General features: G+C 35.0%; 2 protein-coding genes across 2 annotated transcripts; one reads left to right on the forward strand and one right to left on the reverse strand.

The window, feature by feature from the left end:
* The first annotated feature begins 873 nt into the window (after nt 1–873).
* Nucleotides 874–15,105, forward strand: LOC131849226 (uncharacterized). The gene is made up of 7 exons (XM_059199252.1): nt 874–1,012; nt 4,764–4,913; nt 5,279–6,559; nt 6,978–7,143; nt 8,338–8,536; nt 9,390–9,516; nt 13,740–15,105. Exons 1-6 carry the CDS (start codon nt 884–886, stop codon nt 9,505–9,507), a joined length of 2,043 nt encoding a protein of 680 aa, XP_059055235.1. The 5' UTR covers nt 874–883; the 3' UTR covers nt 9,508–9,516; nt 13,740–15,105.
* Nucleotides 15,106–17,588: 2,483 nt separating this feature from the next.
* On the reverse strand, nt 17,589–21,005 carry LOC131849145 (uncharacterized). The gene has a single exon (XM_059199142.1). The coding sequence runs from the start codon at nt 21,003–21,005 to the stop codon at nt 17,589–17,591; it is 3,417 nt and encodes a 1,138-aa protein (XP_059055125.1).
* Nucleotides 21,006–22,006: the final 1,001 nt, after the last annotated feature.

Consider the following 22,006-nt stretch of genomic DNA (forward strand, 5'->3'; position numbering starts at 1 on the left):
TTAAATTCCTGGTGAATTTGTCACGATGGGCTAACTGATCTGACTTCATGATCATCTTATCATCCTCCACTGGTGCCCCTCCAGCGTAAACCGTTAGCGCAGGCGGGTGCACCATTTCATTATCATCAATAAAAAAAAACCCATCCCATCTCCGTTAGTGCAGGCGGGCGCCATTTCATTATCATCCACAAAAAAAACCCATCCCATCTACGTGCATATATCGCGCATTCTTCAAAATATTCTCTTCATTCTTACGCATTACATGCCCATACCAAAACAGACAGGGATGAATGGAGTTGTTTGTGGTGTGGATTAAATGAATCCATTGCTAGCAATATAAGCACCATGTCAGGTTGACCTCCACGCGGTTCTCTCTGGAAACCATCGTAATATTCCTTATAATAATTTAATTAATTAATTATTAAATTAATTAACGTAATTGACCTCATGCTCCACTGGTGCCCCGCCAACGTAAACCGTTAGTAAACCCTGCTGCAACAGTTCATTATCAGCAATTAAAAAAAACCATAAACTATATAGAGATACTAAACATACTATTCAGATGTGAATTCATATTAAATCCTAGAGTAATTGGAAACATACTACTATACTAAAAGCGGCCAATCGTTTCTTTAGCGAAACATTGAAATCCTACATATGATTGGTCAAATAAATGTCAAATCGTTGTCAAAGTCTTTCGACTTCACTTGACTAGTTGACTGAGTCATGAAGAATAGAATAGAATTGCATACAAGACAAGAGTACAATATAAATATTCTAGTAGTTAATTTGCTATTTTCTTGATTTTTTTAAAAATTGCAAATATTGTCGTCCATTTTATGTTTTAATAAAAATAATTAGTGTTTTCTGTATTCCTGGGGTGATGGAGTCACCGCCTTCGTTCTCAACAAATTCTGAAGCACCTCCTCTAAGTGAAGACAGTGGTCTACTGATTACAAGTGGTTCTTTTTCAAGTGATTCTGCTAGTGGATGGCATCACGTAGCATCTGAAGTAAGATAAATTTTATACATTCAACTGTTAATAATAAAAACTAGCAGTTACATTTAAAAGCAAAATCCATAGATTTGCATTACAGACAATGCATTTTCATTTACGTATAATGGAAAGCATCTATTCTACTATTGACGTACTACGATTATACTACGACATAGACTGTCAATACTAATAAACATAATTATTGTACTTTTGTGATTTGTGTCCGTAAAGTAACAAAAATTGGTGTTTTTTTTTAAATAATGCATAATAATTTTTTAATTTTATTTTTTTCATCATGAAGAGAATAAGTGACTTTGATTTTTTTAAATTTTGTTTTAAATGAATCCCATGATTTATAATCCATCTTAAGTATTCAGAACTGTCAAATTTCTTTTATTTAAACTATCATCTACAAATAAAATCATCTACATGTAAATAGCTAAAATGGTAATTATAATTATTGTATGATTACTTATTATGAATGACATTTTTTTATTTTTCTAGACAACTAGAAAAATCAATAAGTGTCAGCTTACATTTGTAGTTCTATAAGTACTATGTGTATTGCACAGATCTGTTTTATTCCTTCACTACACTTAATATGATTTCTTTTAAGCTGTCTCCCTATTCACATAAATAGAGTTTAGAATAGAGTTTTCCACTTTACTGGACTATACAATCCTAGAGTATGCAAGACCATCTTAACAAGCAATTGAAAAAAAAAATATATCAATATATTTGCAGTGTCTTTACTTTGCTCATATACTTACTGTGTTGACCTGGAATTTTATACAAAAACTGTGCTACTGGTTATTAACATGTTGACGCCTGAAGAAAAATCTTATTAATATACATATATTATTAATTACATATATTATTTTTTAAACAAGTTTTTAGTGTACAGTAATTGAGATAGACACTATTTAACCCCAACATTTATTTCAATTAAAGTGCCCCTGGGTGATCCCAACATGTAAATTTACTTTAGTTTCGGAGTGAGTCCAGTCTTTAACATGTTAAACATAAATAAATAATGCAAAAATAGAATAGAATATTTACATTTATTCAAATAAACTTTTATTGAAACAGTTTTCAAAAATCCTCACAGGTTTTTTAATCTACCTCTTTCTGAAAGCTCTCTCATCACAAGAAGAATGAGCAAATAATTTGCATGTTGCTCTTTTAAATAATTTAGTTATTATACATTTTGAGTTGCAATGTGTCAAAATAAATTACCAACTGGCACTAATTCAATAGAGTTAAATATCCAAGTGCAATGATTACTAAGCTCGCAAATATCAAAAGAAAATAGTGAAATATAACTAGGATTTAGTTTCTAACTCCATTATAGAAATTCTCCAATGTTTGCAAAACAAACCATTGATAGTTTTGAAACTACTGCTTACAAATAACTCGCTATCTAAACATAAACAAATAAATAAGCGGGCTGCTTACTAGATTTCACTTATCTTCATATAGACATAACACCACAGGATCTGATTACAGCTGGAACGGCTGATTACTGATGGAAAAAGAATTACAATATAAACATATATGTAATTGGAATGCCAAATTATAAAGGCTAAATGAAAAAAGTCCTACAATAATAAATGATTTTTGAATTAGAATTAGAATTCATGTGTCAACCTTGATACCACTTATAAGACACTCAAAGGAATTTAAAGATATTAAATAGAGGGACCAAAGTATTTTAAGGTGAAATGAGTATCATAAAAACCTTACAAAAGACAAATGGTAATTTGTCATATAGTATTAATTAATTCTGTAAGATCACATGAGATATGTATACTGCTCTATATACCTCTACAGTTACTAAACCGTCACATATAGATGCTAGTAATAAACTTACCCATTACAGAGAAGACATTCCTGAATTCAGTACATAAGAGATAAATCTGCCTACGAAAGAAAGATAAGGCACAATCTAACGATCAATGGAGTTACTATAAGCTTATCCCTAAAGAATTGTGATTTTTAATTATGTTCTTTCACAGGAAAGTTATGGAGTAAGTGGAAAAAGTGTTTACCATGGTCAATAAAAAATAGAAAAGGCTCTATTGAAAAATTACTGACCAATATATGTAATCCCTAGTCTAAAGCTTTTCTTCAGATTTCCACTTGATTGATAAAATGCCTATAGGAGCATAAACTACGACCAGCTGACTAGCTTCAAAAATGTACCTATTTAGGATTTGTGGATGAAGCATGACTCCCTTCAATACTGGGCTGTAACATAATTTTAGAGGAGATGCCTTGTAGATTATTAAAATATTTAAATCCTAAAAACTTACATATTTCCATGATTATAACAGTTCAATTTAAACAGTATAATAACCTCATCCCGATTGAAAGAGGAGTACCTAAGGAGTTGTGGTATCTGCAAAGTTATATACAGCTGCAATAGTAGAAAGTTTTGAACTGCGATGAAAGGGGCATAAATACTAATGGTATATACTTGAACCATCTTAAATATGCAGATGGTAAAAGCAATATTATCATAAGCAAATCTGCATATTATATTCCTTCTGCATCACATTTCACTTATGATTGGGTTCTAATTGAATATTGAGTAGTCCAAAGTATTGATATGAAATTATCCTTCCATGTCAGTATAAGCTAAACCTCATGAAAGGGTATTTATATTAGGTCAGGATTCACTTAAGACAGACATTGAGCAAACAATGCTGCTGCCATGGGGATAATTTGGACAGCTCAAAGGTATAATTCAGTCAAAGACACTAATTGCTGAAGAAAATCTTCAATTTATCTTAAATTCACATTGTTTGCAAGCTAGTATATTAATTTATGACCTTCAATCATTCTATCTCTAAATTATATAAACAGAACAAGTGAATTAATATATTTTAAAAGACAAATTTCTATATCTGTTCTTTTACTGTTTTGTAGTTATTCAATTATTCTAATAAAATGTGTATATTAATCTTATATATAAATTTCTCGTGTCACAGTTTTCATTCCCATACTCCTCCGAAACGGCTTGACCGATTCTCATGAAATTTTGTGAGCGTATTAAGTAGGTCTGAGAATCGGCCAACATCTACATATTTTTCATCCCCCTAAATGTTAGGGGTAATCCACCCCTAAATTTTTATTTTATTTTAACGCTAAACAATGTTTGCCGGGACAGCTAGTATATCATATAATATAATAAGAAGTTTAATTATATTATACAATATTTTATATAGGCAAATTTGTTTTTGGTGTTACTGAACAGTAATGGGATTATTTGACTTAAGAAAATGCTATTAAAATGCAATAATATACCAGTGAATTGTGTTTATTATTATAACTATTTTAATTTGGCACTTATTTATAAATTGATAATTAAATACATTGTACAAAAAAATATCTTTGCAACACATATATTTAGGTATACATATATCTAAAATATATTATCCTTTGCTATATTATTTTTATTAGTGTATTTACATGCAAAGGAGTTCTTATGTGGAATTATGTACTATACAGTATACACTAGATGTTTTAGTTCTAAACAGCCAAAATGATCTATTAGCTAGATGACCATACATATTTGAAAATTAGCTATATAATTGTAACAGTTTCTTTATAGCCATGTAATTATAAGACTAAATTTTTTACATTTAACTTCATTATACACATTTTAAAATTACATCCAACTGTAAGTGGCAATGGCTTGGTTGTTTTATATAATAATTATGACAAGAATATATTTAATAATTATTATATTTTCTCATTTACACAGTTACAAGAAAGTGATTTCGATGAGAGGTCACTATCATTGTGTGAATCAACAGAAACATCTGAACGTATGTGCGGTGACTTTTTCAACACAGTGAAAAAAGGCCCAGTAAAAGTTATTGTGACTACTATTGAACCACCCCCAGAATTTCAAGTAAGAATGGTATAATTCATAATTTTATTATTGCACTATGATTTAGAGACAAATCCTATGAATTCAATATGCTTCATATAAAGAAAAAAATTACAAGTATGCATACAAATCATATAAATGTAGAATTTTACAATAAGTTTGTGGAGTTATAGTTCACATTTTTTATATTTTACACAGAATCTAGTGTAATTTTACCCTCAGCTTAAGTGATAATAATTAATTATGTGGAAGTATATTTAGTTAATTAATTTCTTTATTGTATGTATTGTGCATGATGAAAAAATAATATATTTTAAATTTTGAACTACCACTGATCGGTCTCAGCGGTCTGGGAGTGTTATTACATAATATTTTATTTTTTCCAGGATAATCCTGCTCCTGTTAGCAGTGACAATCTTACGGCTGTGTATGTGCCTCCAACTATAATTTATACCAATGCTACAACAACAAAATCCCCAAGCTTGGATGTTCCGATGTCTACTAAGCATATATCACCTATGTATTCCAGAAAATTAAAGCCGGAACCACTGTATGAGCGCCGGCAGTGTTTGAATCATAGGTTTGCAAGTCCTAGGCTACTGCATTTAAGCCCTTGTCGAACAAATAGACCTTCGTCACGAAATTCTCTATCATCTCGTTTATCCAGTAGCCATAACTCACTCGTCACCCAGTTCCAAGCAGATGACTCGAGCTTTATAACACAAGCTATATCACATGATACTTTATCAGCAAAAACGTCCGACATAACTGATATGTACAATGTCCCCTTCGATAGTGATATTTATGCGGTACCAATAGACATGGTCCGTCCTAGTCATGCCAATGCGAGAAGTAAAGGAAAAAAGATTCCTAGGAATAATAAGAAACGTGGTAAAAGCACTCCACAAAGTATAGGCATGAGCCATTTACCACTTGAGAGAAATCATAAGCCTAAAGAATTTATTAGACATAGAGATATTAAAACTAAAAGGCACAGCCTGCCCAGTTCTACGTGTAAGAAAAGTACAACTGATTCCGATACCGATTCATTGCATTTGACTTTACGGGAAATGAGAAAATATTTACACACATTATATTCTAGTTCAAGTGATTCTGAATGTAGGAATACTATAAATAAGAAAAATAATACCATTATAACAAATGTGGGTATTCATTCTAGACATTCGTCAAAAGATACCGCCACCGCAGTTTTTCTAAAAGAGAGCAATGAAATACCTAAAGCGGTAGAAACAAACAATAATCATAAAAAGACAAATAAAAATTCTTTTGGAATGAATGCTAAAAATAAAAAACATAAAGAGAACGTCCCTAAGGATATTATAGAAGTAGATAAAAACGACAAGTCGTTAAAGAAAGTTTCACCAAATCCAAATCAAAAAGTGAAAATGTCTCCTGTCAGAATTTTGTCAATTAATCTAAAACAAAGTTTCTGTAATTTGTTTCGTTGGCGACGTCAAACTGTGATTGATAATAGTACAGAAATAGAGAAGGTCAACAAAGAGAACGGCAACAAGGAGAGTTCACCACCGGCGGCTGTGAGACGCGCGTTGCCACCTCTACCACAAACACCACAGACCTCCCGACGCACCACCAATGAGGAGGATACTGTGATGGACTTTGCTACTTCAATCCAGAAAGTTAAAGATGTAAGTACTCAATATTATGTTACAAATGACAATAATAACCTAATATTTCTGTATGTTCAAAATGTTGACCATATTAAAAAGTAGCTCCTCTATCGAAAATAATCACCATCTGCTTCATGATTCTTAGTATGAATATAAAATACTGAGTAATTTTATGATGATTGTATATCAATCATAATAATAGTATGGTGTGGTAAGTTATGAAATCGTAATAAACAAACGCACTTTTGTCTTTATAGTATTATTTCATTACCAGAAACTGAAAAAAAGCTTAATATTTAGGTGCGCTTAGTTTCACTAACGTATTGTAGTGAGCTTAACTTAAAAAATTGGGTTTATTCCAATTGGTTAAAAAAAAAGAAGTTATCCGAAGTCGCGAGTATGTCCGTCATATATTTCAAATTATATATTTTTCCAGTATGGCTGGTATTGGGGCCCCATCTCCGTGGAGACAGCTGAGAAAATACTGTCTAATGAGCCAGACGGTTCTTTTATCGTACGAGACAGTAGTGATGACCACTATATATTCACATTAACATTTAAATTAAATGGACTTAGACATGTTAGAATAGAACATGATCAGGGTAAATATTTAATTATTATAATTAATATTAAAATTATTTCCTACCTACTGTAAGAGAAAAATTTAATTTTTCAAACGGCGGCTGAGAAATAACATTGCGCAGAGACAATGTAAATTAAAGGTGAAAAAAATGAATATTATTTTGCTTTTAGGTGCTTTGTCTTAAAGAATATTACTTACTGGACGATACTAGAATATCAACTATATACTAATTTAAATTGGTATTATATATTACATCTTAAAATAATAATAATAATAAAATAGGTGTAATAAACATGCTAATAAATATATGTTTCTTAAACTCAGTTGTTAGACGGTATAAACCATAGCAAACCAAATTTATTAGAAAAAGTAGTATAAAAGAGCAGATGTAAATGATTTTTTTTATTATTTTGTCAATTTAGTATGATAAATGTGCATATCGAATATTTTAGGAGAAATTCTGTTTAATTTGAAGCTTGATTTAGATATTATCTAAATCAAGCTTGAAATTAAACAGAAAAAAAACAAGCACATTTATCACACTAAATTCCCCCTAAAACATGGCCTGGCAATTCAGCTTACTTACTCCTTATTATACAAAAATTATATGTATGTAACCCACATAGTATGTCATTTTATTATTATAATGAACTAAAAATTTCTTAAACCAGTCAGATTTATAATATTCTTATACCTAGCTTATCGGCGATAACATATTCTATACGGACATTGCTGTGATTCATACAATTTGATTAAAATATTTTATGACATAACTAAAGGCTTTTTATATTGAATACATCTTTAATTTAAAAATATTACTGCACCTATAGTTTACAATTGTTGTTATTTAGTCTCAGTAAAGCTGCAATGGTAATCACCTGAGTTTATTTGATTTTGTAATTAGACAATTATATTCTTTGATTAAATTAGCATGAGAATCTAATACTCTCTAATCTGTCACTATGACCTAACTGGTCTAAGCCAGTTAGGTCATAGTGACAGATTCTCCAGGAATCAACCATGGGGACTGACCTGACATTGCACATAGATCACACTGTGGTCAACACTATTACTAACATCCGCTTTTCCTCCCCTATTCCTATATGTTGTCCCATAATTAATAATATTAAATAAGGTCACGATATTTCGATAATAAATAATGTTTTGTATTTAAATGTAAAGATAATAAAGGTATTGACGTGTTCTTTTCCAGGTAATTTTTGCTTCGGAGGTTGCACTATGTTTAAAGCTCAAACAATTGTGGAATTCATAGAGAATGCTGTGGAGACATCTCGAAGTGGCCGATATTTATTCTTTCTTAACTTGAGGCCTGTATTAGGCCCTGTTAGAGTACAGCTACTGTATCCAGTATCTAGATTTAAACGCGTCCAAAGCCTTCAGCATATGTGCAGGTAACTGAAAAAAAATACAATTATTACAATTATTTAAAAAAATATGTTAACGTCTGAAAAAATAGTATAAAACTAGTATGCTTTTGATTAAAAACAGCAAAACAGCAAACTTATATTTTTTTATTATTTTACTGTAGAATTTTTCCTTACAATATTCATTTGCAGTATTCGACATATTTTAGTTGTAGGGTATAGTTAGGCAGTGAAATGATATGATGAGAGAAATAACATCTTAGTCCTCTGGGATGGCAACATAGAACTTGGTATCATGGTCACATGAGAATGTAGTCCCTGGTATTGTCCATACAGGTGACGCTTACCACTTACCATCAAGTGGACCGTCATCTTGTTTGGCATTCCAATTACATAAATTAGGTATTGCCAAGACAGGTCCTTCAAGATTGGTTCATTGAGCCCTGTCAATAAGTGCTAGTCCAACAATTTGAGTGTTAATCATGGATAGACTATAATATAACGGGTGTTCACAATCCTACTGTTGACGGCTTAACGGCTGATTTCCGATAACCGCGGGTTCGAATACTTGCACGATGGAGGCATTTATGAGTATGATTGTTTGTATTGGTCTGAGTGCTTTTATTTAAGACAGAAATATTGACAAAATATACGTATATTTAAGTATTCTAAGAAGTCTATTAGTTATCTAGTACCCACAACACTAGTTCTACTTCGCTTAGGACTAGATACCGCTGTGTGAATTGTCCACAGTTTTTATTATTATATCTATACTCACTCACTTTCCTTAATAGCATACACTGTTTTAAAACGTTATTTTACCTACAGTATGCATGCAATATATGTTTAGGCTTTTATATTTCAATAATTTCTTTTTCAGATTTGTGATATTAAAATATGTACGTCGTGATCTTGTTAGCGACCTCCCTCTGCCGCGACGCCTTGTCGACTATTTGAGTGCTACGCACTACTACTCAGAGCTTCTGTCAGAGATATAGACATGTTCTGTATGTACCGTATCCATTAAATTAGACATTTACTGTTATGTAATATGTAATCACTACAAAACAATAGTACATACCAGAAAGCTTCTACTCTATGGCATTATATGAACTTTATATTGTTCTACTACGCAGATAAACTATACTATACTCAATTGTGTTGGTTCATTTTGGAGTAGTTGTTTTTTTTTTTTCAATTAACGTGGTCTATTGAAGTAAGAGTGTATACACCCACTGCCAGTAATTACGAGCCAAGTTACTTTGGAATAATTTTTCTGATTATTATGTTATTAATCCTTAATTATTTTTTAAATGTGTAAGGTCTGACAGTCAGTCAGCAGGACTGCCAGACCTCATTTATTTTATGATGTAATGTGTCTGATGGAGTTGCACCGTAAGTATTTTGATATTTATAAAATGGTCTGGTTAAAGCGGCAAAGCATACGATCTACGAGGATACTATACTACTCAATCATACTCATTTTGTTCATATGGAAATATGTGACGTTTAGCAGGCCTGGAATCTTGCTCTATTTAGATCACTGTTTACATTGGACATTTGTATAAGAAAGTTCTTGTAATACTCATTTCATTTTCAAAATCAGTGAATCCAATGTGAGTATGATTCTGTTTTAAAATTACATAGTGAATAAGTACATACTCAAAAATAAATGCAATACATTGTCGAAAACATTGATGAAACTTGGCAAGGAATCAAATGCAGTGAGTGATTAATAGTTATTGATTACTTTAACAATGTCTAGTAGTGAAGTGGGTGTCTAATTATAGGCGCAATTTATTGTAGCTATTGTTAATACTCTTAATTCATTAGACCATTATGTTAATTCATTTAACTCTACTCAATAATATTAGTGTATGTAGTTACACTACAAATAATGTTGTATGTGGTTCTATATATTTCTAGTACTAATAGTTGTATCATTTTGTTTTTTTTTTTTGTAATTTATATACCAATAATTTATTTTTCATTAGACAAAATAAATGCTTACATGCAACTATGTGCAATCTGATTAAAGGTAGTCCAGTTGGACTCATTTGTTTATAATGCTAATATATGTATATGGTCATAATATTCTAGATTAGTTTACTAATTTAAATAATGAGCTTTCAACAATATAAAATATTGCAATGATTTTTGTTTCTACTTTGTATATGATTGAACTTTAGATTTATGATCTTATTACATATGTGTATATGTAGATTGAATATTTGTTTCTGAATTAAAAAACTTACACTATCATTGTTATTGTGATAAATAAAATAACATTGATTCGAGTTTTCAGAGACGTAGCTTGTATATATAAAATCTACGATGTAGATTGTATGTTTTACAAACTGTTTAATGTTATATTCTTAATTATCATAATACATTATATTTTATTTGATTACTGAACGTAGCTTGTTGAGGAAGACGGTTAAACAAATTGTAGAATTCTTTGCAGTCCATGCTATCTAGCCAAAAAATCCTGGCTATATTAAATTAACTAAAATAAAAATGTAGTCATAGAATTTATTTCACATTATCTTGATCATATTAGAATGCCGGTGATGTCCAGAATAATTGTGAATATGTGACGAAAAAAAGTGTATATGAGACGGTTGTCCGCCGTAATGTAACAAACTACTTATAAATAGTAACTATCTTTTAAGTTATCCGATGAATTCTATAACTTAAAACAAATGCCTTTATATATTTATTAGGTAAGAGATGATATCTAAACTAATAGATAAGGATATATATCCTTTTGAATATATCTTATCTAGATGCATTATATTTTTCTGTTTATGGGTAGACTTTTCTAATACCTATTTTTAACAAAACAACAGAATGTCTCTTTACTTGTTGATTCAGTATATTAGAAGTAGCTACATTTGGGATAATCTACCATTACTGTTGGTTTCGTGGTCATACGTAATTAATACTTGAACTATAAACTTTGTACCCGTTTTTAGAAAATTGCGCGGACGGAGGGGTATAAAATTTCGCATACTTATAGTAAAGAATGCCAATATATGTAACAGTATGCATTAAAAATACATTAAATTAATAAAAAACATTACACACACTACTATGTATTTAACACACGCATAGAAATATAGTCTTTGACAATAGTACCTTAATAATGTTCAAACTTATAATTTAAATTAATTATGGTCGAATTTTAACAATTGGGCGACCAGTATTACCTATAAACCTTAATAAATTCGCAAAATTCTCTTGTAATATTATACTATTAGTATTTTGTGCATTGATATATCAATAGACAATACCATAATAGTGTGTTCTTTCTGAATAATTTGTGCATTTTGATTTAAATTAGTAGTTTATTTATAATTTAATTTTTACATAATAATTATTATTGACTAATGGTTACTGGGTGAGCATCCGCTTGTTTTTAGTCTAGTTAGACTGTGATCACGCTAAGTGGCATGAATCTAACAATAACATGATATTGTTAGATTCATGCCATGCCATGCTTAGCGTGATCACAGTCTAACTAGACTAATATATAATAGCAAATATGAAGCTTCTATTTGGATAGTGACAATCTTGCAAATCAGTGACACTACTGATTTGTTTGTGTTCTGTAATAATACCATAATATAAGACTGTAAAATGGAAAGATAAGGAAGTATAAATACCGACTACGGAATATTATTTAACACCGTATCGTAAAAATCCTCGACAGGCTACATACAGTATGATTATAAATTCATATAATGTCTAATTTATACGTTTACATTCATTTTAATTCGCCAAAGAAAATATTGACGTAATTATTATTTATTAATTATGTGCTGGATGCAATACATAAGTTATGTAATATGTTACAACAACATGAATTCTTAATAATATAGTATTCTAACCATATTTAGTTCACTGGTACTATAGTTATTGAGTATATAAATTTTTTAAACAATGTCTTTGAATAATTCATTGTTTTTTTTCAATTATATAGGACGAACAATTATATTAATATGTTGTACGTTTTACTTCGATATTTTTACGATCTACTTACATAGTTTAAAAAAATATTTACAAATATTAGCTATGTACCTATTATGAACAACATATAACATGTGTAGCTTAAGTAAATAGACTACAAATTTTAAACTAATTAGCAAAATATTAAACAATAGACAGACTACCGATTCGAGGTTACCTGCGCGTGTGCAGAACAATGCCTACTGGGTATTTTTCTAGATAATTTATTATAGGTACGCAACGCGTATGTGCGTAAATGACATTGCAACTACTCAGTTATATATAGATCAAATTCATGACTTGAACGTCGTATATTTAGATTATACCTATTACAACTCATATTCTAGAGCTAGAAGCCTGATAATTCTCGGAGAATACGGTCGTTGGTTAAAATCACGAATAGAACTGCATAACTCATAACAGCACAGTTGTTTTACGTACGTAGTTCCAATCAAATCGATTTAATAAGTTTTTAACTGACTTCTAAACCATTTAATTGATGAACTATTAAGGTCGTGTGGCTACGCCCTAATTTCAAACCAATACAAGTAATTATCTATTTGATTGGTCTAATATCCAACCACCATTTACTTATTAGATATGTCAAATATTTCTTTGTCATATCTGTGGAATAAAATTATCTTGAATACCATACTTGAAGTGGAAAAAAAATATACATGTTTGTATATATTTGTATATAGTACTTTATGTAATCGAAACGAATCTCCTACGACTTGTTAAATTTAATTTACTCGGGATTGTTGTAATTAATTTATTTGTATTAACTTAATGTATCAAAGATCTAAAGTGGGTAATTTGCAGGATTTTGTTTAAATACAAACTCTATTTATAAACTTTTAAAATCAACAAATAAGCGTAATGTTAACCAGGGAACTTATTATAATAGTTACTTTTGGCCAACATTATGCTACATAAAAGGATTGTTCTCTGTCCGACTCTAATAGCATTCTAAATATAGCCAATAAAATCACGAGACCTACATGTTCAATGTCAAAATAATTGTCGTCTGTGTAACATGGTGTCATGTCTGATCGCTTATATTATATATGTTATGTATGAGTATATCAGCTTAGCTGTATCGATATAATAATCTCGTGATAGTTGAAGCAATCTATGTATTGGTGATAGTTTAATTTAACATATACAAACAATAATGTAGGCAATATTAGTGTGCGTTACTAATGTTAAATCTGTATTTCAGACATATCAAGAATGTTCGTTTTAATAAGTGTTGGAAATTGTAAGGTCCTGCTCTAATTTACAGGAATTGACTTAATTCTGCGTCTGATGTAAAAGAAGGATACGGAGTATACTTTCTCTGTGGAGAATTAATATTCGAAGCACTAATGAAGACATATAAGTACAAATACAATTCTTGCCAATGTAGCTTAAAGATTAATATATGGTAATACACCAGTGGCTTTTATACGTTTTCAAGAATAAATATCTCTATTTTGTTGTCTAATGTAGCTTTACATAAGTAATATTACTGAATTATAGTTATATTGTGGTGCCAGTCGTGATTGTGTAAATCTCAGATAGTGTTTGTAAGTTACATCGACTAGTATTTTTTCATTGGTGGATTCAGTCATCCTTCCCAATAGAATTATCAAGGAATTTAAACAGTTAATGTATAAATAAAATTATCATATAATACTCACTAAATGGAAATAATAAAACATCCGTGCCTATTTTTTTTACCACATTTTCAATGTTTAAACAGGTATATAAAATTAAAGATTTTTGATTCAGTCTCTAAATCCTCTATGGTCGTCTTAGTGGCCTAGTTGTTTATTCTGTAATTAAGTTCTATTGGAAAGGAATTTACTTTCCAATTATAAAATTCATTGATGAAATTTACTGTACTTGCTGGATTTAATGTACAGCACATTTGTAACGTTATATCTCTATAAGGTTAATATAAAACGACAACAATATAATTTAAAATGTGAATATAATATGTACTTATTACGTACCACAGTACAATCAGCATACTATGAGCATCTATTACATTTTCTGCTATTTAGCCGTTGTCCTTAAAATTATACTATATCAACTATAATTAAATATGGACTCAAGAAAATGGCGGACAGCTGTCATACGAAAAAGCAATTGATGCTATATAGAACAAATGTGGTGTATGATTTTTGCAGCTTAAATGGTAACTTATGAACACTATTATAGGTACTCTTGTGTCTTACAGTATCATTATAGTAAATAAAGTATAATTGGCAGTGTTGCAGTGTGTGTATAATATATTATATAATAAAAATACAAAATTGACTGTGAATTTTATATATATTATAATATAGTGTTTATCTCAGGGTAGCGATTATAGTAAAGATGTCATTCGTTCGTCCTTTATATAATATTTAAATGTTGGACTGTAAAATATGTGATGTTGATTTCTCCTTTGGAGATTCTCCAATTAAAGAACGCTAGAAATTGTATATTATAATCAGTAACAATATGACTACTTTTGTTATGACATAAAAATTCAATATTTGCAATTGCTAGTAATCCTAAATAACTTAGAATACCAATCTCATTTATAATAATAATATATATATATATATATATGGCTATTTAATATGTGAATACATTGTCAATTACAAGATTACAGTAAGTAAAAAACAGTAATTAAATGTATTTACTTTATTTTTACTGACTATTTTTAATATAGACTTTATAGAAATTACTGAAATCTACAATTAGACATGCTTCATAATGCGTAGTAATATAGTAAAAGATTATTAGTTGATGAAATAAATTTTCTTTCAAATATTTCACATTGCGCTCGTTTCTACTAATTTGTATCAAGTATGAGTGACATAATAGACCAAGACCCTGCGTGTCTTGCGTTTATTCGTTAGGTACAAGGAAATTTAACAATAATGAAATATGTTTCTAACATAACATTATCGGCATGATGTATACTTGTATTGGGATGGGCCACAGCTCTCATAGTGTCCTCGGACAGTAAAAATGTATATCACTTGAATGATCTAATATATTGGTATGAATGATTACCCCTGAGTTGACCACTAGCAATAATTTCAGTGAATTTCTTTAAAGTCCGAAAGAAATAACTTCAATAATCTATGAGTGAATGATAAGATATATTATAGTTTTTGTAATGGAATGTTCTATTTATCATCAAAGATTTACGACTATCGTTTTTATGTAAAATATGTACTGCCTTATTGTCTATCAACCTTATAAATGTACAATATTGACAGACCGACGTGTGATGTTTGCCGCCACTTCAATATGCATATTATCATATTGTTGTATAATAAACAGCAATTGTTACTATGGAGATTATATAGTTACAATATTTGTTATTAGATTAACTTGGAGATCTGACTTAATGAGAACGTTGTTTAATTAGCAACATCGTATGTGTGCTTATAGAATATTAGTTGTACATAATTGTTGTTAATATAGCGTGTTGATCGCGCGTCGACTGAATATTGTATAGTATCGGCGAGGCAGTTATTATTGAGTGTGAATTTAAAATCGGCAGTCGCTTTTAATTATTATTGATTAATATCGATGTGATAAATGTCCACAAAAATATCACTGTAATAATTGTCATGAGAATCAAACATTGAACGATTTTTTCTTTCTATTTACCTAAGTCAGTCAAATTCCTATTAATTGGGTAGAGGTTTCCATAAAAAATTAAATTATTTATTATAATAACCATACGAACAGAAAACATTATATAATTAATATTCAAAATAATCAATTATCATGATAATCATAGACTTTAATTTTGTGGCAAAATTTCTCATGATATATCTATTAATTTTCTTGACTGATGTATCAACGTGCAGAGTACTCGGCTAGATTATGTACTAGTACAGTAAAATGTATTAGCTATTAAAAGAGGTTATAATTCATTAATTACAAAATGTTCAAATAAATATCGTATTTATTTAAATGTTACGGTAAAATAATTATAGTGTCTAATTTACATCAATCTGTAATTATTACATAACCATTTTCTATTAATAATAAGATATAAGGAATAAATAACTAACATTTATGTCTTATATTTTAATTATTATACTGTTTAAGCTATGCAATAGATATATTTGCCTATCCCTTACGAAATCTGGCGTGAAGATGGAATAGATCAACAGGAATTTTATGTCTGTGTGATATGTATGTGATTTCGATGTCTAATGCCACTCTAATAAATAAATAAACAGTTTTACCTAAAAAAGTTTGCTTTTGTACTTAATGAGAATAACCCAAGACAATTCACACAATCTACTCCCAAGCTATGCAGAGCTTGTGTTATGCGTACTAGATAACTGATATAATTACTTAAAATTTTTTTCTATGTTTATGAATTGTTCTTCTTAGAAATGAATTTTATATAGAAATGACTTATAGTTTTTACTTATACTTTAAATTTATTTATAAATTAATGTATAAGCTTGCCAAAATTATATAAAAAAAGCTTTAAATTCAATATTTTAGTATTTCATGAGCGTGCTTGAACTCTCGTATGAGCCACAGAAAATATTCTTGTTATTTCGTAAATAAATCCAAATAATCCTTCACGTAAGCATGTACCATATGTATTCCATAATATAAATTATGAAGCATAATGGAAATATGATAATAAAAATATATAATACTGTACGGGTATCTATTCCCCGTACTTGTTTGTAAGGTTGCGGGTGCAGGTGGAAACAAGAAAGACAAGTGTAATTATCCTCTCGAGCAGAGTTCGGTGGTCTGTACTAGCGATGGAAGCGGAATGAATTGTGCCGCGTTCGGCACCTATATTTATACTCCGCCCGCTCGCACCGTGTCACGTACTAGGTAACGATTGTGTTACGCACATAGGTGCGAGCGGGACGGATAGCGCGAAAAGACCACCTCTACTCGCTCCTTTATTTATTAATTTAAACTTTACAATACAGTTATATTTAATTCTATCTAGTAGGGAACCGAAACCACCACAATTATAAATTTTATTAAGCTAACAATAATCAAATATGTACAATAGTCGCGAACATATCTCCCGCCGCAGCTAAGCTGTATTTAATTCGAGTTCGCGTTGCTCGATTGGCAGGATTACTAATTTCTTCGTAGGTCGCCGAAGTATCCCCTTGTTAGTGCGCACGTCGACCGCCCGTATTTCACCATCCGGTCCCGGATACGTAGCCACCACCACGCCGCGCGGCCAGGAGTTCCGAGGCAAGTTGCCGTCTGCCACCAGCACCAAGTCTTCTAACTTGATGACTCCGTGTGTAGCTCGGGGCTCCCGCCGGTGTTGTAGCTGGGGTAAATATTCGGTTACCCAGCGCCTCCAGAAGCAGTCAGCGAGCCACTGACTGGCGCGCCACTCCTTCCTGCCCGCCGTATCGCCCTCAGCGAAAGCTCCCGGCAGTGGTACGCGGGACGGACCTCCCAATAGGAAGTGGTTGGGGGTGAGTGCGTCCTCGTCGTCTGCTGATGTCGACACGTGGGTGAGAGGTCGACTGTTGAGCGTGTGTTCTATTTCCACCAGCAGGGTGAGAAGGACTTCTTCTTTCGGGGCTCGTTCATGCAGCGTTGCGGCCAGCGCGGTTTTCACGCTGCGCACTAGTCGTTCCCAGGCGCCGCCCATGAAGGGAGCGCTCGGTGGTATGTAGCGCCAGCGTATAAAGCGCACCGACGACTCTTCTTCCATGGCTTCAGCGGCTGCTTTCTTCATCTCGAGGTCGGCACCCTTGAGGTTGGTGCCTTGGTCCGACCACAGCTCCGTGGGGCACCCGCGGCGGCTTATAAAGCGCCGCAGAGCCATTACTGCGGAGTCGGTGCTGAGGCTGCCGGCGATCTCCAGGTGCACAGCCCTCGTGGTGAGACATGTGAACAGCACGCCGTACCGCTTCTGATGCGTGCGACCCACCGTCACTGTCATCGGCCCGAAGTAGTCTAGGCCGGTGAAGATGAACGGCCGCTGATGATGTGCCAGCCTGCTGCGTGGGTGGTTGCCCGTTGATGGTTGTGCTGGTGCTGCTTTCCTGATGCGGCACGTTTGGCATCTCTTCAATTCACTACGAACGGCATGTCGTAGGCGCAACACCCACATGTGTTGACGCACCTCGTTCGCAGTAGTTTCGAAGCCCCCGTGATGAAGTTTTCTGTGCACCCATGCTATGTACAGGCGTACCCATACATGTTGACCGTCGACTATGGGTGGTTCCCGTTGCTCCGCGGACAGATCGGCGGCAGCCGACACCCTTGAGCGGAGTCGCAGCACATTGTCTTCGTCGATAAAAATGGACAACTGTTTAAGTCGACTACTCGACGACAGTTGTTTATTGCGTCGCAACGCCGCTATATCGATGCTGAATGCCTCTTCCTGTATTGAGCGGATCCATAGCCGACGGGCGCGTTCTAAGTAGTGTGTGTCTATGGGTATATAACACACAGGCGCACGTACGTTTTTTCTTTTCGACGGTTCTGGTTTTCTTATCTTGTTGCTTCGCCACGTGGGATCGTCTTCATGTTTTTTGTTTCTCTTGTGGGTAGCGACGGCGCAGTGTTGTTTGAGTGGTCGTAATTTATCTATAAATTGCAATACGCGGGCCGTACTGCGGACGATTTTCATCCAGTCGGAGAATCGCGCGGGATCGGGCAACGCTCGAGATAATCGTGTTGCATCTTGTATTGTGTGGGCGCGCTCTTCGCTTGTATTTTCCGTATGGTGGGAATCGTTTTCATGAGGCCACTCTTCTTCTGGTCGATATAGAAACTGCGGCCCCCGGAACCATCTGTGTGTTGAAGTGAAGTGGTGTGGCACGTCGCGTGTGGCATCATCCGCGACGTTGTCGGCCGTCGGCACCCATCTCCACTCGTTCGTTTTCGTATCTTCCATAATTTCAGCGACTCGGTGAGCGACGAAGGGCTTGAATGCACGCGGCCCGGTGCGTAACCAAGACAGTACGGTACGCGAATCCGACCAGTAGACACGACGGGCAGGTTTCAGATCGTGTTCTTCGACAGCCGTGCGTGACAGGCGGCTCCCTAGTACGGCCGCTTGCAGCTCCAGACGTGGTATAGTGGTGACCTTGTTCAAAGGGGCCACTCTTCCCTTGGCTGCGATGAGTGACACACGCACCTCGCCGGTCACGCATACGGCCCGCCAGTATACGACACAGGCGTATGCATCTGAGCTCGCGTCGACGAATGTGTGAAGCTCCGTCGTATGTGCCGTCGCCACACCGGGGTAACACCGTGGTATTACCAAGTGGGGTAACTGCTGTGCGTGCGATATCCAGCTCCGCCACGCTGCTGCTTCCCGTTCTTGCAGTTCGGTGTCCCAGCCGATACCCGTGCGCCACGTTTCTTGTAATATCTTCTTGGCTTGTATTGTGACGGGTGTGGCCAGGCCCAATGGGTCGAACAGCGACATAACGGCGCGGAGGGCTTCTCTCTTCGTTGGGGTGCGTTCGCCTCGTATGATGTGTAACGGAAGTTTGTTCCCGTTGAAGTTGAACCCGAGACTGTCTTCCTCAGGCCGCCACACCATTCCCAGTATCTTCTCAGCGTCGAGTTGCACCATGTTCTCTTCATTTCTATGTGAGAACTCTTCTCGTACATGGCGCGAGTTCGATGCCCAGCGCTGAAGATAGTAGTTCGCCCGGCTGTGGATGTAGGCGACCTCGCTTGAGACTCGTACGGCTTGCTCTTCAGTGTCGAAGCTAGCGAGGTAGTCGTCAACATAGTGATTGACGACCACCGCTGCAGCCGCCTCCGGGAACTCTTCTTTATGTAGTTCGGCGTTCTTGTTCTTCACGTATATCGCCGTGCATGGCGACGAAGTGGCCCCGAAGATGACGCTCTTCATCCTATATTCGACAGCTGGGCCCTGGCGTCGATCTCCTCTCCATAGAAACCGTTGCATGTCTCGGTCCTCTTCTCGTATTGTGACACGCATGAACATATCCTTGATGTCCGCTGTGACCGCCACACGGCGCTGTCGGAACCTCATGAGGACCCCCGGTAGTGATTGGAGTAGGTCGGGTCCCGACAGCAGCATGTCGTTGAGACTAATGCCCCTTGTCTTGGCGGCGGCGTCGTGCACGATGCGCAGCTTGTCCGGTTTCTGTGGGTTGATGACAGCGAAGTGTGGCAGGTACCATACTCGTTCAGTCTTCACCGGTGGGGCGATTTCTGCATATCCCCTTTCTAACAGCGTGGTAATTTGCTGTTTATATCTGTTCTTCATGTCTTCATTCTTGTCGAGTTTTTTCTCAATTAACTCGAGGCGTCGCATTGCTGAGTCGTAGTTAGCCGGCGGCGTTGCGTTGTCGCGTTTCCATAGCAACGCGGTCTCGTAGCCTCCCGCCGGTAACGGGCGAGTTTTTTCTTGCAATATTTTCAGCGCGCGTTGTTCCTCTTCATTGTATGAGCGCTTCGGTGTGACGCCCAGTGATTCGAGAGCGAAGTGTTCTTTCATTAATCGCTCTATGGATTCTTCATTTTCTTGCCCGTCGACTAAGGACTGATTCTGTGCACTTGCTGTCTCGCTCTCGCCGCTCCCGTGCCGTGCAACACCCAACCCAGGTCGGTGAGTGATGCGACCGGTTGTGTCTTATTGCCTCTTCTGACTTCATGTGCGAGCAGCAAATGCCAGTTGTCTTGACCCAGCAGAACCGTCGGTTGACCTTCTTCATATGTCAGCTGATCTATTATATCGTACAAGTGTGGACAGTCTTCTATTGCGCTGCGTGATACTGTTTGTGGAGATAACAGTAGTTTCTTCATGGTTCGCGCAGACACGGCATGATCTTCCGATCTTCGTCCCCGTATTGTGAAGTGGACAAGCTTCGATTCATCGGCGTTTATGCGTGTCCCGGCCACGGCCTCTATGTAGAAGGGTGCGGGAGGGCCAGTGGCGCCGATTTGCTTCGCTGTTGCTTCTTCGATGATGGTGCACGTTGCGCCGTCGTCCAGGAGTGCGTATGTATCGCACGTTCCTTTGGGACCGATCACTTGTATCGGCACTATCTTGAGGAATGCGATCTTCTTATCTTCTCTCGCAGACGCGACGACTGCGGCTGCTTTATCATCGGAGGGCTCGCTGTCCTTCTTCTCTATGGTGTCGACGTGCAGGAGTGGGTGATGTAGGTGTGTACACCCACCAACGTTGCATCTCTTCGTCTTGCAGTTGTGACGAAATCTTTTTATCCTCAGGCAACGGAAACATAGCCTGTGTTTTTTTGCTATCTCCCATCTTGCTTGTGGCTCGGCGTTCTTCACAGTGATGCAATCGGGTGATGCGTGTCCCTCCCTGTTGCACGTCGGACACGGCGGTGAAGTCGGTTTCTCCTGCGTGATGTATGTTTTCACGCTTCTCTTCGTTGCTGGCTCCCGCCGGTCTTCATTTACTATTATTTCGGCGGGTGCGAAGTCACCGCACCTGGCTGCGGTGATTTGCAGGAACTTGGAGAGCGTTAT

This window comes from Achroia grisella, unplaced genomic scaffold (assembly GCF_030625045.1).
Source record: "Achroia grisella isolate CSIRO2021 unplaced genomic scaffold, CSIRO_AGI_Agris_v1 utg640, whole genome shotgun sequence".
Classification (NCBI taxonomy): Eukaryota; Metazoa; Arthropoda; class Insecta; order Lepidoptera; family Pyralidae; genus Achroia; species Achroia grisella.

What these genes read in the sequence shown, in the direction of transcription:
- LOC131849226 (XM_059199252.1), top strand. Translation starts at nt 884, where the DNA reads ATGGAGTCACCGCCTTCGTTCTCAACAAATTCTGAAGCACCTCCTCTA. An exon ending in AACCACCCCCAGAATTTCAA is followed by an intron (nt 4,914 to 5,278) that starts GTAAGAATGGTA and finishes TATTTTTTCCAG; the next exon opens with GATAATCCTGCTCCTGTTAG. An exon ending in AGCCTTCAGCATATGTGCAG is followed by an intron (nt 8,537 to 9,389) that starts GTAACTGAAAAA and finishes TTTCTTTTTCAG; the next exon opens with ATTTGTGATATTAAAATATG.
- LOC131849145 (XM_059199142.1), bottom strand. Translation starts at nt 21,005, where the DNA reads ATGAAAGAACACTTCGCTCTCGAATCACTGGGCGTCACACCGAAGCGC.